Here is a 16,110-nt window from a genome sequence, read left to right as displayed (position 1 = left end):
AGACAAGAGTTACATGTGAAAACGCCAGTTTTTGGGGCATTGAGTAGACTGAATAACGGTGAAATAGATTATATGTGATTTTCAACAAATTCAGATTTTAATCAAATATATATGTGATTATCTAAATAAATAGCTATATCTTTATAATTCGATATCTATATATTCGATAACGCACATTCAGTTACAATATCAAATTAGGCTTCATATTTTTTAAATTTGATACTATTTATTTAGTATAAATTGATAATTGAAAACAAAATCATAAAGATATACTAATTGCATAAATGTATTTGATCATCATGATAAGGCCCATTTGATAGCCTATAGCTAACTATTTGATAGTAAAACAGAAATATACTATGGTCCAGTTAGTAGAAAAATAGCTATTTCCAGCATATCATACTTGAATCAATCAAAAAATATGAACAAATATTTTAAAAGATTATCACTACTCTTAGAAATACAAATATATTTAAAATAAACAAACATTTGTTTGAAATACTTTATAACCCTACAAAATATTACAATTTTTTGTGAATTCACAAAATAATAAATATTTAGAACTTCAAAATTCAAAAAACTACACAAAAAAATTCAGAAAATAATGCATTAAAATGTATAGAATGTACAAAATGTTCACACCGATCACCAATATTTTGTTCTATAAATGGCCATAAGCAGCCGCTTGTGTGGCTTATGTCGGTTCTAATTTTAGATTTCCCATATTTGTGATTAAGTAAGGGACCTTGAACGACACCTGAATTTGACATTCGCCGCCGTCGCCGCCGTAAGAGTCAGATTGGAAGGAAATGATGGTTTGGGAAGAGTCAGATTAGAAGGAAATGATGGTTTGGGGCAAGTAGATCGATTGCTCAAGAACACATGTTTAACTAGAGAAAATCGAATGAGAATCGCCATGATTCTTCGATTCGTGGTTTTAGGGTTTGTGTTTGATTTCCTTTAATCATCGACGATCAAATTTAACTGATCAATTTTTTCTAAACCGACCAAATCTGTCTTAACCGGTTGATTAAACTTAACCGGTCAATTTTTTTATGTTCACATTTTGAAAAATGTTCAATGGTCGTTTGAAATCGTACAAAGAATATATACTATACCCATACCATTTCAAAATGAACATAGAATATTTGTCACCTACAAATGATTAAAACCCCCAAGGACAGAGGTTAAATTAATGTAACAAATTATCATTACCGTTCTAATTTTGAAAACTCTTACCCACAAACACAAGAGTATTGTATATTCTGTTTAATTGTCATGAACATTATTATGATCATAACAACTAATGGGTATGAAGACGTGTCAAATTATTCAATAAGATTAAAATAGTGATACTGATAATAATAGAATAAGGCACCTATTGGTACTGGATTATGATGACGTCGCTTTCATCACATGTTAAACCAGAATATTTCATCTTTGTATATGCCACTATGGGGGTCCTTAGATCGTAAACATATATTCTCAATGTTTATGTTAATTATTATAAGAAGATATGTTAACTACTAAAATACGTTACAATAAAATATTGTAATTATTGGTTTCTACTAAAAACACTATATTTTACCTATTTACTAGAATTGGACCCGCACATACGTGCGGAATTGATTTCAAAAATTACGGTTATTATCAAATTTGCAATATATTACGTATATGCGGGATAATGTTTATAAACATATTTTTAACGAATATTAGTAACATTTATAATCTAAACTTGTATCATTATAGCATTTGATATGTTTTTGTTTTCTAGACAAAAAGAATGATTATATATATATTTTTTTAGAGGAAAAGTATAAACAACTACAATTAAAAAAATAAGATGAAAATAGAATGTTTATATCTGAACAGAAAAACCGTCACGTGCCATATACGTCATGTTTATTCTATTTTATAACCGTGACTTTAATAATACTTTACCCATTTGAAATTGTATATTTTAGTATAACAGATAAAGAAATAGGTAGAAGATTCATATGGGATACTCGCATTTCATGTACTTTTTGTTTGGAAATTTAACTTTTACAAATTAGTGGATATTACACAAATTTTCTTTATATTTCTCAAAATTATCTATCAAATTGAATAAATCCTGCCATAATGATTAAAATTCCTCAACTCGGTGACCTTAAAATTGTATAGTGTGACAAACCCACATTGATAGGCTTACCTTATAATGGTTTTGCTATTTTTTTACTTATGGAAAACTCTTCACATAAAAACAATAGGAGCAATGTCTGCATTCGCCGTTTTGAATTTGCAAAATCCGTAGGTAACATGTATTTTAATTAAAAAAAAAATTATCTATAAAATATGTCTTAAGAGATTGGATAAGAGATTATTTTATGTTTTGATAGTCTAAAACTCTGTACAATTTTTAAAATACTCAAATATATTTCATTCCAAAGTTATATATTTATACATTCTCTTAGTCACATTAATCACAATCCGAATAGGAATCTCCCTGGTTAACCAATTGATCTTTTATTTTATTTTTTTTCCTAAAACTAAATCCAATGGAATGTAATAATCTCAAAATTTATGCTTACATTATGAAAAATGCTTCTCTTTTAATATTTGTGTTTAAGCCTAGAATATATATTTAAAGAAATCTAGTTTATCACTAATTCAGTTTACACGTTATCTGGGTTCGCATCACGTCGATCTAAAGCGATTATTATTTCAAACATTCAAAAATTTGATGAACGCAAACTAAAGATACGCGAGTCTGAATCTCTTTCAGAATAATTTTTTATCTGTTGAACTAAAACATATAATCTTAAATGGGTATTAAAAACCAAAGTTATAAGATACCAAAACATGACATACATGGGATGGGAAGGGTTCTCTGTCCCAAAATAGCCATACCACAATATTCTTACTATTTTTTTCATAGAGTGATCTTCTTACTTATAAACCTGCACTTATGTATTGCAAACATAATAAAAATTTTAGCTTTGAAATCAATTCCTCACGTAATTAATTTAGTTTGGAATTAAAAAAAAACACAAAGTTTCATTCACAGAATAATTGTTTATAATGCTAACATAGTTTTTGGCACCTTAAAGGTCGTCTTGTATAGTTGGAGGCAAAGTAATAAGAACCAAAATCCATGTCAATCGAATAGGTGGTACACATGCAGATCTTATACTTCCCCTCCTAAAAGAAAGATTTAAACATGCTATTAGTTTGCATGATCCTTCTATAAAATATAAGTAATAGAAACATACTTGACGTAATATCCATACATTGGTCATTACCTTAGTTGCTTCCAAAACTTCTGAAATGGTTCTGTGAGGAAACAGGTTAATATACTTTCTTAAATTGTCAAGGATGTGATAGTCGATCCTTCGGTAACGTAAATCATAATTAGTAAACATAGTTTAGTCATAACTAAATATAATACTTGCCAACAAAACATATTTTTAAAAAAATTAAGTGACTTACAGAGACACATCGGGTAAATTCATCTCTATGGTTTCCCCGTGTCTGATTTTCTATGTGTGCATTATTTTCACTTGAACCTCCAACTTGTTTTAAAAGGTTTGGTCATAGCAAGACTTATGAATAGCATTTGCAACTATTGTGATTTCAAAAGTATATGCTTTTGTGAATGGTTTTAATAGTGGGGTGCTATATATGTTAAACTTTTAGGATGTTTCTATATTTATAGCCATATGTACTCAATGAAAAGAATATGCAGGATCCGGTGCAATATTTCTAAACAATAGTAACGTATTACATTCGAATTGCCAAAAAAACTTGGATTTAGATATATTTTATTAAGATTGCAAAATTATTATTATGATAAATTTTGGAATTATCATTAATTATTTTCTTTTTTTTTAAAAATGGTAGGTGAAAGATATGGTCGAAGTATTTTGTTTTAACGCTTCCTCATAATTGTTATGGTAGGTGCTAATGTTAAGGGATATAAATTTTATAATGATTCTTTAGATTATCATTAATAGAAGATATTCTAAGATTGAATTTCCTTAATCGTAACAATATAATAAAGGAATTATTAAAGTTTGACGTGCTAATTAGATGGGTAGATTTGTTTAGATATTGTTTGCTTCCGATTTTGATATGTTATCTGTTTGGCTACAAAATTTCTTATTAATTATATCTGTTTGGTTTCTTATTTATATTTATCCCTATTCAGTTTTCAATGGCATTTGATTGTAATAATCTCTTAATCTATGTCTACTTATTAAAAATGCTTCCCTTCTAATAGTATAGATATAACTTGAGAATGTTATGTTAATTATTATAAAATCATACTATAATATATTGACTAGACTTGGTAGAATCAAGCATTACGAAATTACTAACATGGATGAACTTTTACAATCTCTAGTAATTTTATTTTTGTATCACTGATTCACTGCATACCCAAATTTGATGTTTAAATTCCATATCCACATTACAAACAATAAATACGAAATTTTGTTATATACTATTAATTTAAATTGAAATATTAATTAATTTGAAAACGAAAGAAACTTTTTAATTCCCTTGGAATGTTATGGAGATAAGAGTTACAGAGTTACAACAACTTCATAGCATCGAGAGACGACGGCAAGGAAGGGAAGGTATGTAATCTTATTAGTACCCTCGTAGTTCCAATTCCATGGAATCTTCTTCTCTTTGAACCCTTTAGATTCTGTGTTGCTACAGTCAGCTGTAAAAAAAAACCCTAATTTATATCTCTCGTTCTCGTCGTGCAAAACCCCTAAACCCTTGGAATAGTGAGATCTCATGTTTCAGTAACTTGTTAAATCTGTATGTTCCTCTTGCTGTTTATTACATTCTGTGTCCGATTAAGATTTCGATTTCCGTTTCTGTTTCGAATTTGAAAGTCTTGGCAATTGGGTTTTCCTCAGAAGGAAAAATTGAATTTTTAAATTCAATTACGACGATGCCAGATTGTTAAAAAGACAAGCTTTCGTTTTATAATTTGTGTTTGTGATCAGTTTTGTTTGTAATGCAAAGTTCAAGTCTTTTTAACAGAGAAACAATGGTGGAGGTGTGGTGGTCACTGATAGGAGCAGCAGTACCTGCACTAGTTGCAGGTCAAGCATGGAGGATAAAGAAGAGACGTGGAGATGAAGAGAGGATTAAGAGTGCTAGAGGAAGAGAGAAGAGCTCTGATGAAATCTTTGTCTGTGAAAGAGTTTGCACTTCTAAAAGAATGCTTAAGAAAGTTGGCGCTTTCTCTAAAGATCCCATTCCTGACACTTGTGTTACTGTCTGCGGTGTATCTGAGCTTGACGCTTGCTCTGATGCTTGTGCTCGAACTGTTTGCGTTAACCAGCATCAAGTTGCTAATTGGAATGACATTTGTCTAAGGAGATGTCAAAGTGAATGTCTTAAGCTCTCTTCTTCTTCCTCTTCTTCCTCCTCTCGTTTTTCTTGAATTTGGAAGGATTTGATTTGTTGTTGTTGTTGTTACCTTTTGAAATGGAAATGGTATTTTGAGTCTGAAGTTTTTATAAGGTATAATAACATTATGAGCAGCAATCTTGGTGGATGATTTTGATTACATTTCATCATGTGAGGAGGTTTGTTTTGTAACTTTCTCAGCTGTTTTCTGAGCTACTTCACCTACAACATCTCCTGCTATTTTTGCAGACTCTTCAATGGCTTCTTTGCTTACTTCCAGAGTCCTAGTTGCTGCTTCTTTCACTTTCTCTCCTTTGTCTTCTTCCTCTCTCTTGCTTTTGTCACTGTTGCTTCTGAAACTGTCATAAGAAAACAACACATGAGCTAAAAGAACCAGGCAAATTCCTAGACTATAGGATATGAATATGTTTGTTTGTTTACTCTAGATTTGGAGGGTAAAGCTTCATCTGGATCTTCTGCATCGCACCTTGAATCAGTTCCCAAGAACTCGGAGGAAATTTCTTACCAAAAGTCCCACATATGGTCTTTATTAGTGACGGTTTCTCTTCTTTCGTTGCCGCACCATCGCTTTCTACTCCATCCGCAGAAACCTTGAAGATCAAGATTATGATGATGATAAAGATGAAGAATGAGAAACCGAATATATTTCTTCTGGATTCATTCATGTCGTCTATTTATCAGTTGAGAAGCCTCAGAGAAATCAAGAAGAGGGCCAAAAGAAAATTGATAGAACAGAGAGAAGGAAGAAAGAGAGAGAGATGAGAGACAGAGTTGGCGCCATGTTTCTCGCATCAAAAGAAGCAGAGCACATTTTTTGGTTTGAACGGTTCTTGCGTAACACCTACATTTGACTTTCAAGAAAATTAAATCGAAAACTAATCCATTTGTCTTAAAAACTTAACATTTACATAGACTATCATTTTACAAAAATAAGATTTAGCATCTGTCTCGCATATAAATAGACCAAAAAAATGTGTATTGAGCAGCTCCTTATGGGAACCTCTGTCCTGAAACAGCTGAAGAAGATGTATCCATGGCGCATTTGACTTTTGATTCTTAGCTATAATCACTTCAGCAACATCTTCTCAACCAATCAAAAGACTCGCCAGGGGAAAGTTTTCATTTGAAGAAGCTAGCATGATCGAGATTCATCGGTTTCTCATACTGTACTGCTATGTACTCCTCAGCAACAACCCAGTCACCATCCACAGCGTTTGCGCAGCTCTACAAATAATAGTTAACATTATTAAGCTATGCTCATGAAAATTACTTTAATTCATTGGAATAAGTGAGAAGATCCTATAAGAATAATACCTTGGAACAAGTGTAGACAATAAGTGTCATCCAATCCCAATTATCCAATGATTGCTTAAGCACTTTATCAACAACACCTTCATGTAAAAAAAATAGTAGTGGAGACATGAGTTGCATCTCAAAGTGCCTTGGAGAGTCGCAGTTCCTGCACTTATCTGGAGATTTCAAGTCTTCAGTGGCCAGTATCGGCTTACCGCCATACGAGTACCTGACCATTCCAAACATTTACAAGACCAATGTTCATTAAGGAAGATACTGAAGATTGAAAGTTATAGATTATTCCACCACATAATACTGAGTTACCTGAAACATTGTTCCGGGTTTGCATCTAGCCGTTTTTTGAACTTAAGATAAGTCCTATCTGCATTGAGAGCTTTGTCATATTCATATTTCTCATCCTCCCACGCTTCATCAGATTCACTCTCAGCATTGTTACCGTTTTCTCTATCCTTAATAGACAGAGACGAATAATTCAACGAGAAACGATCAACTTCTTTTGAGGCGATCTCTTCTTTTGTATACATGTAAAAGCACGGAACCACAGGACCAGTCTCAAGTTTGATTTGATGCGCAACTCTTGTTTCAGGTTTTGAAGGTGAAGGCTTTGCTTTAGTCCCTGAACTCTTCTGTTTCTTCGAATTGGAAGCAACAGTAGTAGAAGCCTCTGCAATCGCCTTAGCTAAACTCTCAAAGTCAAAATCTTCCTCATCATCATCATCATCTAACCAATGAGTTTTAGTAGCTGAATCTTGTGGTGAGGCAACAACAGGCAAATCTGCTAACTCACTTGATTCTTTCTCTTTTATAGATTTATGAATGCTAAAAGCTCTCCAGCTGAAAACATTAAGTAACACATTGGTCATTCTCACATAACCAAAACCACAATGTTGGGCAACCATTTGACAAGTGATCACAGAATCATAAAGAAGTTAAAGAATAAACCTTAGCTCAGAAGTTCCACATTTAGGCATCAAGCAACCAAATATATAGAGCGTACGCTCTTGGATGTCTGAATTCTCAGTTGAGATTGGGGCATACACCTAAATGCAGAGAAAGTAATACACCATAATCTAAACACAAACCTGAGCTACCAGAGAAACCCAAAAAAGAGTAAAGCTTTGTGATTTGAACACAAACCTGAGCTACGAGAGAAAGTTTGCTTCCACATGAACAGCAATTGAGTAGTTCTGGTCTCAGTGCATCATCGGGTATTGGCGGCCAATCCTAAAATTACACTTCGTTCAGTAATCAGAATAAAAAGATATGAAACTTTTATGAAAGAAGAGATTATACAGAGAGGTACTAGGAAGGTGTTACTACCGGAACGCCGCCGATTTTTGTTGTGTAGTGATCAGAAGACTCAAGCTCCTCTTCTGCCCATTGACCTGGTAACCCCAGAAGAGTTCCAACCATATTACAGTTCTTCTTCGATGATGATCAACGCAGACCAAAAACTTTCCTACGAGGTTTATCGAATTGGATGTTTGAAACAACCACAAGACCGATGATGATGAAGAGAATTAGAGAAGTGTAGAATCCGGTTAGGGTTCTAAGATAACCGGATTTTCATGTAATTTGAGTTTTTCCGGTTTTAAATCGAACAAAATAGCTTAATTAAACCGAACGGGTTTGCAATATGATCACTAGACGGTTTACTTGGCTCAATCGAAATATATATTCGGTTCACATGAGAAAATAGACGGTTTACTTGGCTCAATCGAAATATATCTTGGTTCACAGGAGAAAATAGACGGTTTAAACTGACCAACCTCTAGAACAGTTTTGAGACAATAAAGTTTCATATTTTACCCAATGGGGCTCAAGTGTTTTAGAAACAGTAATACTCTCTGCATTTCTAAAAGTATCATTCTGTAATAAACAAACATTTGTTTGAATTACTTTATAACCCTACAAAATATTATAATTTTTTTGAATTCACAAAATAATAAATATTCAGAGCTTCAAAATACATAAAACTACACAAAAAAATTCAGAAAATAATACATTAAAATGTATAGAATGTACAAAATATTCACACCAATCACCAATATTTTGTTCTATAAATGGCCATAAGCAGCCGCTTGTGTGGCTTATGTCGGTTCTAATTTTAGATTTCTCATCTTTGTGATTAAGTAATAGACATGTTGACCTTACTTTTTTTTATGTCCTAAAATCCTATCTTTGATTCCTTTGCCTCATTTCATAATTTAATATCAACGTTTTAATAAATCTTACGAAATTACAAATTAATAGATCTGTTAATTTTGCTATATTTTCTTTTTGGTTAGAGCCTTAAGTTAGTGTCCAACTTTAGTAACGGTGGTAAAGGTCGAGAAAAGTTTAGAAAATAAATAGAAATAGCGTTAGGGAAACAAAGACAAATGTAATTGAATGTGCATTAGTAATCATGTAATTAAATGTATCATCAAAAATTACAAGTGCTTACTACAAAAAAAAATTGCAAAAACTTTAGTAAGATTATTTTAGTAACTAAGAATACATACAAAACTAAAATTAAAAATAATACGTTTAGTTAAAATAAGTACAGATATCCTGCAAGTTACTTTTGTGATCATTAACGGTTCGCTTTAACTCTGCCACCAATATTAACGTTAGTAATCTCGAAGGACTGTATTGCAAGTTACTACCGGAAGACCGCCGATTTTTGTTTTGTAGTGATCAGAAGACTCAAGCTCCTCTTCTGCCCATTGCCATGGTAACCCCAAAAGAGTTCCGACCATGATTACAGTTCTTCGATCAAAGCAGACCAGAAATTTTCTTACGAGGTTTATTGAATTCGATGTTTGAAACAACCATACCGATGGATGATGAAGAGTGAGTGGTAGAACCCGATTCGGGTTCTAAGATAACCGGTTTTTCCGGTTTCGTATCGAACAAAATAGTTTAATTAAACCAGACAGTTTACTTGGCTCGAAATACATGTTTGGTTCAGCAGTGTCTACTACAGTTTTGAGACAATAAAGTTTCATATTTTTACCCAATGGGGCTAAAGTGTTTTAGAAACATTTAATACTCTCTGCATTTCTAAAGTATCATTCTGTATATACATTCCCACAATAAAAAGATCTTGTGAAACTGTAAGAAGAAGCCTTGTTTATAAATCTGACTTCATTCAGTTCCATCTCTTGGAGTTCTTGCTAGCTTTTGACTTCTGTTTTGCCTGTTGGAACGCTTGCATCTTCTGTTTCTTCCTAGCTTCTTTCTCAGCTTTTGACATCTTTGACTTTGCCTTCACTTTTGGAGCTTTCTCTTCTAGCTCTGCTTCTCTCTCCAGCTCTTTTGCTCTAGCATCAAGATTCTTCTCCAGGTAATACTGAGAACATTCACACATTCACAAAGTTATACAGAGATCAATTTCTATTAGTAAAAAAAGTAGAGAGTGCAATCCAAAGTGTGCATACATTGTAGTCGCCTGCATAGTCTTCTAAACAACCATCTTCGACTTCTATGACTCTGTTAACGATTTGTTTAATGAAGTATCGATCGTGAGAGACCGCGATGACTGTGCCTTGGTACTCGTTTATCGCTTCCTGATTCATAAGACGATCCAGATTATTAGCTTCTATCCAGGTCCAATATGATTAATTATCACTGTATCCAACGAATCTTAAGTAAGTAGAGAAGCCTAACCTCGAGCATTTCTTTTGAAGGAATGTCTAAGTGATTGGTTGGTTCGTCCAAAACGAGTAAAGTTGATGGCGTCACCATGAATTTGCAGAAAGCAAGACGCGCTTTCTCACCACCGCTTAAAAGAGAGACCTTTCGATCAAGCATGTCTGCTTTGAAGTTGCAGCGTCCAAGAAGACCTTTTATATCATCACTTCTCCAGTCTTCTGCCGCTTCACAAACTGTTTCAAGCACTGTTTTATCCAAATCAAGGACCTCAGCCTAGCAAAAAGAAAAAAAACAACGACCAGATCATGTCAATAAAATGAGTAAACCTGTCTCCAATTGTTTAGGTCTTTAATTGATTGAGCAAGTGAGAACAGACCTGATTCTGTTCAAAGTAGTTTGGCAGTACATTGTGCTCTCCAAGAATAACTTCACCTTTCATAGGCTTCTCTAAACCCATAATAAGCTTCAATAACGTACTTTTCCCACACCCATTAGGCCCAATAATGGCGATTTTCTCTCCTCTCTCTATTGCTAGATTAGCCTTCTTGAATAGCATCTGGTTTTGCAACAATACACAGTTATTCACAGGGTCAAACACGAGCAATAAAGGATTCATCCTATTGTCATGAGTTCGACTCTAACAGTAACTCACCTTATCCTCGAAACCAAAATCAATGTTTTTAACATTGACTACCGATCTTCCACTTGTTCCACGCTCTGGAAACCTGATTTTCATCTGCTTCCGCTGAAATGGCTTCTCTATTAGCTCCTGTTCTTGAAGCTTCTCTAGTTTCTGTTATAAACCACACAAAAGGGAAACATAAGCTTAACCGTCTGAAGCTAATTCATAGATAAAAGAACAAGCTAGAATTCTATAAACACTTCAACTAATGTCAAGCCGCAGCAATCAAATAAGCATTCTTTTTTCTTGGCTAACCTTTTCTGCAGTAGAAGCACGGCCAGATCTGGCACCTGCACCAAGCCTTGCAATCAAGTCCTTTGTTGAATCGATCTCTTTCTGCTGCTTTTCCCAAGCTGCATTCTGAGTTTCGATCCACTCTGCCTTTGAAATTACATACTGAGAGTAATTACCCTCGAATGTCCTAGACACACCCATCTCAGTTTCCACAATTTTGGTACACAACTGATCAAGAAAGGCTCTGTCATGTGAAATAATAACCATAGGCACTTCCTGCTTTTGCAAATAACCTTCAAGCCACTCAATAGTATCAAGATCCAAATGATTAGTCGGCTCATCAAGTAGTAACAAATCTGGATCCTACTCACATAGAAACACACACACAATACACATTAGCTTAATTCTTCAACCAAAATTAAAAAAGGATAAAGCTTTAAGAATCAAAACTACCTGAAGCAAAATCTTTCCAAGTGACATTCTCATTTGCCATCCACCACTAAAAGAAGCAACAAGCCTATCAGCATCCTCAGAAGCAAACCCCAACTCAGGCATCAGCTTACTAATCTTAGCATCAACAGAATCTAAATTCACAGCCTGAGCACGTCTCTGCAACAAATCAAATTCATCTAATAACCTCCCCATAAGATCCAAATCATCAACAGACTCTTCAATAGCCTTCTGAACTTTCTCAAGCTTATCAGTAATCTCCATCTCTTCCTTAAAAGCACTCATAAACTCTTCCCTAACCGTCTTGCTCATCGAAACTTCAAACTCTTGGCTCAAGAAAGCTACTTTCATATTGGGTTTGGCCTTGATAACATTACCTGAATCAGGCTCCTCTTGACCAGTGATAATCCTAAGCTGAGTTGTCTTCCCAGCTCCGTTAACACCAACTAACCCTACTTTTTCTCCCTTTTTAACTTCCCAGGTTACATCTTTAAGCACCGTCACGCCTTTGTAGGTCTTTCGAATGTTCTCGAGTTTGACACCTGAAGAGATCCCAGAAGCTCCGTTTTTAGAATTCTTGCCGTTGCGTTTTCGATCGGAGTCGTGTTCGGTGGTTTGCTTGGAGAAAAGGGATTCGATTTCGTCTTGACGGTCTTTAACGGAGGTTTCGATGGTGATGGTGGAGACTTGGGATTTGATGATGGTGGTGGGGTTTGAGCGTTTAGGGTTTGAAAGGGAAGAGATTTTGATGAAATTGGATTTTGGGGATGGACAAGGACGGAGTCCGGTGAAGAAAGTTGAACGGAGGTTGAGGCTATGGAGATTCGTTGTGAAACCCATCTTTTATGAAGTAACTCAGATAGAGATAGAAATGGTGTGGATTTGTTTGAGTAAGCTCGTCTCGCTCTACTGATGAAGAAGCAGCAGCAGAGTAAGAAGAACTCTCTCGAGGGAGAGAGCGCTTTGATAAGAGTTTTGCTCTCTCTATTCGCGTTTGAGTGTGAGCCAAGAGATTTTTATTTTTATTTGTTTTTTGTGATTTTTTGTAGTTTCGTCTTTTGTTTTCTTATTATTATAGTTTTTTTTTTTGCTCTGTATTCCAAATATAATATCCTTATCATAAAATAAAAATCAATAGAGGATATTAGGATAACAAAAACCAATATTATTATTGTTTTTTTTAATGATAAACAAAATCTAATAATGTATGATGAACTCATAGTACTTTCGTTTTTTTTGTTCTCTAATGAAAACCACAAATTTGTTTGAATGAAAACCACCCATATTTTGTCTAGTTATACAAGATGATTATCATCTTTGAGCTGGTTTATGTATAACTAACTACAAATCGGAATATTCGTTTTTATTAACTATGAGTTCTATACCACATGCATTGCAACGTTTACTTATTATTATTACAACAAGTCAATAAAGAAGAAAAAAGACAAACTAAAGAAAAGAAAAAAAACGAAGGAATCTAAATTTTGTGGTGCGGAAGAAGAGAAGGTTGAAGTTTGAAGATAACAATATCCGATGAAGGAAGTCATCTCTCTGTGGTTCACATAAACTCCTTTGAATTAACAGACACTTCTCATAATGTGCCACGCGCCGAACTATATCATAGGCCACGTCAGTTTCTTTGTGGATGTCATCACGCCACGTGGCCACACGCAACAAGTTGGGCTCTTTTTTTTTTTTTTTTGTCGTTGAGGGATTTTTATGTTCTGTTTTTCTATCAAAGACTAATAAATAGTTTGGCAGTTTCAAGTTTGGTCTAAAATGATGATTAGAAATGTATTTATGTTAATCGCCTCCATGACTATATATATAATTCGGATTGCTAATAATACTTAATAACCCATATAGTTTAGTTGACGAAGCAAAGTCGTACTTATTTTAGATGATATTAAAAGGATGGGATACAAGATTCACTAACGATATCTATATCAGTATATCACTTGTAGTCGGCGAGGTTTGATTTTATTTGACAACCCAAAAACAAACAATACGATATGTTTTTTTTTTCGTTTTTGTGGTCAACAGATGACGAGAGAATTTTGTTTGTTTAGTAGTGGAGTATGTGTATTTCACTAGTGCTCTCTAGGAACAAAAAAAATAAAAATTGAAAGTTAAACTAATCATATTCAAACACAAACTCGCTTAATTCCTTTAATCTATTAGAAATCAGATTAAAATTTAATAAAAGTAGTTGCCGGCCTTCAAATCTTAACCCCTAAACTTATGTTTAGTTACATCAGTAACAAAGTATTTATCAATACGAATTAGGTTAGACTATTGATCTACAAGTACCAAATCTATAAAACGACGTCATTTCGTAGAAAAAGCAAAGCTGACGCGGATTTAAGCGTGTGTGCGTGTCCGAACGAATGGCATTGATTGTAATTAGTTCGAAAAAAACTAACCTTTTCCGAAGCAAAAATACAAAAAAAAAAAAACATTGTGTACAGACAGTGTGGGTGTATAAAATCGTATCACCCAATCGACCTGTTACTTTGCTGTATTAATTTTGTTTGTAGCTTACTTTTTCTCTTTAGCTGCTTTTTTATATATTTGGTCTCTGTATCCCTTCACCATCTTCCTCTCCTTAAGATCTTCTCAAACCTCTTCTCCCTCCCCAGACTTAAAAGAAGAATCACATGGAAGATCGAAAAGAGGTTCCTATCTCTCTCAAACCCATTATCTTTTTTTTCTTGCATAAATCAATCTTTTGTGTGTTTTTCCAGTTAAAAGTTAAGTGTTTCATGATCAATTAGTCTGTGAATCTGTGAGGTTATATGGATAAGAAGAAAAGAACCTTTATTTGTGTGTCTTCCAAGTGATTTTTTTCGAGTTGTTATTTATGGTTCTTGAAAATGAAAAGTTATTAAATTTTACAGAACAAGAACTCGCCATGGTTATCAGTACCACAGTTTGGAGATTGGGATCAAAAAGGAGGACCAATTCCTGATTACTCAATGGATTTCTCTAAGATCAGAGAGATGAGGAAACTCAACAAGAGAGATGCTTCTCGAGCTAGTCTTGGCAATGATGAAGAACTCATTAACCCTTTTCATAATCAACCCCCTGTTGAAACTACCAAGCCTTCTAAGAAGCTCACCACCGTTCACAGTGACAACGACAACAACAACCACAATGTCTTCTCTCACCAACGCCCACATTCTCCTTCTGTAAGTTTCTTGTTCCTTAAAGTATTCATTGTCTCTTGATTGTTGGTTTTGTTTATGAATTGGTGTATAAGCTTTCTGTGTTCATTGAAACCGGTAGGTAGGTAGGTGTTTTGACTTGGTTAGGATATGACATCTAACTTTTTGTAGTCTTTATATTGGTTGTTTCTGGCAAAATGGGTAGATCACACATTGTTTCTTATAGTTAGTTGTTCATGCTCATACCCACACCAGACTTTGAAACGTATATTTTGATTGCACTTATATAGTTATGTCTTACAGTTATGAATATCCATTGTAAGATTCACTTTGTCTTTGAGGAATAGGATGCTAGTGTTTGTTGAGTTTAGATGTGTGTTCATCTGATGTGTACCTTCTTGGGTTGATTAGGTTTTGGAATCTAACATTGTAGCAATTGGGTAAAATGTGGTCCTTCAATGTTTGGTCAAGTTGGTTGCTTTTATTGCTTTTTATGACTACACATGAAATTTATTATATACACCCCCACCAAACTTCACAACTTGAGTTTGTATTGGATTTGGAACTTGATTGGATAGGATTTATGATTATATTGCTAGAGGATCACATCAATAATGCATAAATTATGGACTTATAGTACATCATTACCCTACAAAAAAAGGGATTTGCTTCTTCTTTTTGCTAGTAGTTGTAATGGTTTCTTTCTTTCAATCAGAGTAAAGCATAATCCTTTATTTATGTACCTACCATGTGAACTGACATAAATATAAATTATATTTACTTTTAGATACGACATTCTAACTTTTACGTGTAAATGACTTGGAACAGACGAGGAGAGGAATCTTCAGCTGCTTCAACTGCTGCGTTAAAGCTTAACTAAAGGGTGTTTTCTTATTTATTATGATAATAATGACAATGATTCGAAGACGAGAAATGAGAAATGGTAGTGACACCTTTTTCACTTATGTTACTTCGGATGCATCAATCAAAATTTGTCTGTTGTTTACTCTTTAATCTAATTATGTTTTCTAAAATGTGAAGTGTAGTAATATATACTTTTTTCCTGTAATTTTGTTTGGTTTATTTAGACAACTGATCATTTTCATTATTGTGTAATATAGGGCAGATTTGTGATATATCAGATATAGTAATAAAAGCAAAACGTGTGGTGGTTACTAGAAATATTCAAATGGTGTGTGTTTG

At 33.9% G+C, this 16,110-nt stretch overlaps 4 protein-coding genes and 1 non-coding gene across 5 annotated transcripts; 2 read left to right on the top strand and 3 right to left on the bottom strand.

Annotated features, from left to right (window-relative positions):
- Window positions 1–5,032: 5,032 nt before the first annotated feature.
- On the bottom strand, window positions 5,033–6,165 carry LOC104743277 (uncharacterized). The gene is made up of 2 exons (XM_010464382.2): window positions 5,848–6,165; window positions 5,033–5,765 (listed from the first exon to the last, which is right to left on the bottom strand). The coding sequence occupies exons 1-2, from the start codon at window positions 6,090–6,092 to the stop codon at window positions 5,564–5,566; spliced, it is 447 nt and encodes a 148-aa protein (XP_010462684.1). The 5' UTR covers window positions 6,093–6,165; the 3' UTR covers window positions 5,033–5,563.
- Window positions 5,042–5,509, top strand: LOC104743268 (uncharacterized protein At5g64816). Its single transcript, XR_015585011.1, has one exon. It is a non-coding gene; the product is annotated as an uncharacterized protein At5g64816 (transcript).
- Window positions 6,166–6,290: 125 nt separating the features above from the next.
- On the bottom strand, window positions 6,291–8,258 carry LOC104743258 (putative uS5 assembly chaperone tsr401). Its single transcript, XM_010464365.3, has 6 exons — window positions 8,062–8,258; window positions 7,879–7,965; window positions 7,684–7,781; window positions 7,045–7,575; window positions 6,742–6,949; window positions 6,291–6,651 (listed from the first exon to the last, which is right to left on the bottom strand). Exons 1-6 carry the CDS (start codon window positions 8,152–8,154, stop codon window positions 6,547–6,549), a joined length of 1,122 nt encoding a protein of 373 aa, XP_010462667.1. The 5' UTR covers window positions 8,155–8,258; the 3' UTR covers window positions 6,291–6,546.
- A 1,451-nt stretch (window positions 8,259–9,709) lies between these two features.
- On the bottom strand, window positions 9,710–13,234 carry LOC104743248 (ABC transporter F family member 5). The gene is made up of 7 exons (XM_010464357.3): window positions 11,747–13,234; window positions 11,315–11,656; window positions 11,030–11,170; window positions 10,754–10,933; window positions 10,393–10,650; window positions 10,164–10,292; window positions 9,710–10,075 (listed from the first exon to the last, which is right to left on the bottom strand). The coding sequence occupies exons 1-7, from the start codon at window positions 12,581–12,583 to the stop codon at window positions 9,875–9,877; spliced, it is 2,088 nt and encodes a 695-aa protein (XP_010462659.2). The 5' UTR covers window positions 12,584–13,234; the 3' UTR covers window positions 9,710–9,874.
- Window positions 13,235–14,132: 898 nt separating this feature from the next.
- On the top strand, window positions 14,133–16,089 carry LOC104743239 (uncharacterized). Its single transcript, XM_010464349.2, has 3 exons — window positions 14,133–14,418; window positions 14,641–14,931; window positions 15,736–16,089. Exons 1-3 carry the CDS (start codon window positions 14,401–14,403, stop codon window positions 15,781–15,783), a joined length of 357 nt encoding a protein of 118 aa, XP_010462651.1. The 5' UTR covers window positions 14,133–14,400; the 3' UTR covers window positions 15,784–16,089.
- The last annotated feature ends 21 nt before the right edge of the window (window positions 16,090–16,110 follow it).

The sequence above is a fragment of the Camelina sativa genome, chromosome 2, assembly GCF_030686135.1.
Source record: "Camelina sativa cultivar CO46 ecotype springtype chromosome 2, ASM3068613v1".
Lineage (NCBI taxonomy): Eukaryota > Viridiplantae > Streptophyta > Magnoliopsida > Brassicales > Brassicaceae > Camelina > Camelina sativa.
Note: the sequence above shows the minus strand (reverse complement) of the source record. Positions and strands in the feature narration are given on the sequence as shown.

Coding starts and splice junctions, on each gene's coding strand:
- LOC104743277 (XM_010464382.2), bottom strand. CDS start 6,092: ATGAATGAATCCAGAAGAAATATATTCGGTTTCTCATTCTTCATCTTT. Junction 5,766..5,847: donor CTTTACCCTCCAAATCTAGA/GTAAACAAACAA, acceptor TTCTTATGACAG/TTTCAGAAGCAACAGTGACA.
- LOC104743258 (XM_010464365.3), bottom strand. CDS start 8,154: ATGGTTGGAACTCTTCTGGGGTTACCAGGTCAATGGGCAGAAGAGGAG. Junction 6,950..7,044: donor AACCCGGAACAATGTTTCAG/GTAACTCAGTAT, acceptor TGGAATGGTCAG/GTACTCGTATGGCGGTAAGC. Junction 6,652..6,741: donor TTGTCTACACTTGTTCCAAG/GTATTATTCTTA, acceptor TATTATTTGTAG/AGCTGCGCAAACGCTGTGGA.
- LOC104743248 (XM_010464357.3), bottom strand. CDS start 12,583: ATGGGTTTCACAACGAATCTCCATAGCCTCAACCTCCGTTCAACTTTC. Junction 11,657..11,746: donor TTGGAAAGATTTTGCTTCAG/GTAGTTTTGATT, acceptor CTATGTGAGTAG/GATCCAGATTTGTTACTACT. Junction 11,171..11,314: donor GTGCTTCTACTGCAGAAAAG/GTTAGCCAAGAA, acceptor GGTTTATAACAG/AAACTAGAGAAGCTTCAAGA.
- LOC104743239 (XM_010464349.2), top strand. Junction 14,932..15,735: donor AACGCCCACATTCTCCTTCT/GTAAGTTTCTTG, acceptor GACTTGGAACAG/ACGAGGAGAGGAATCTTCAG.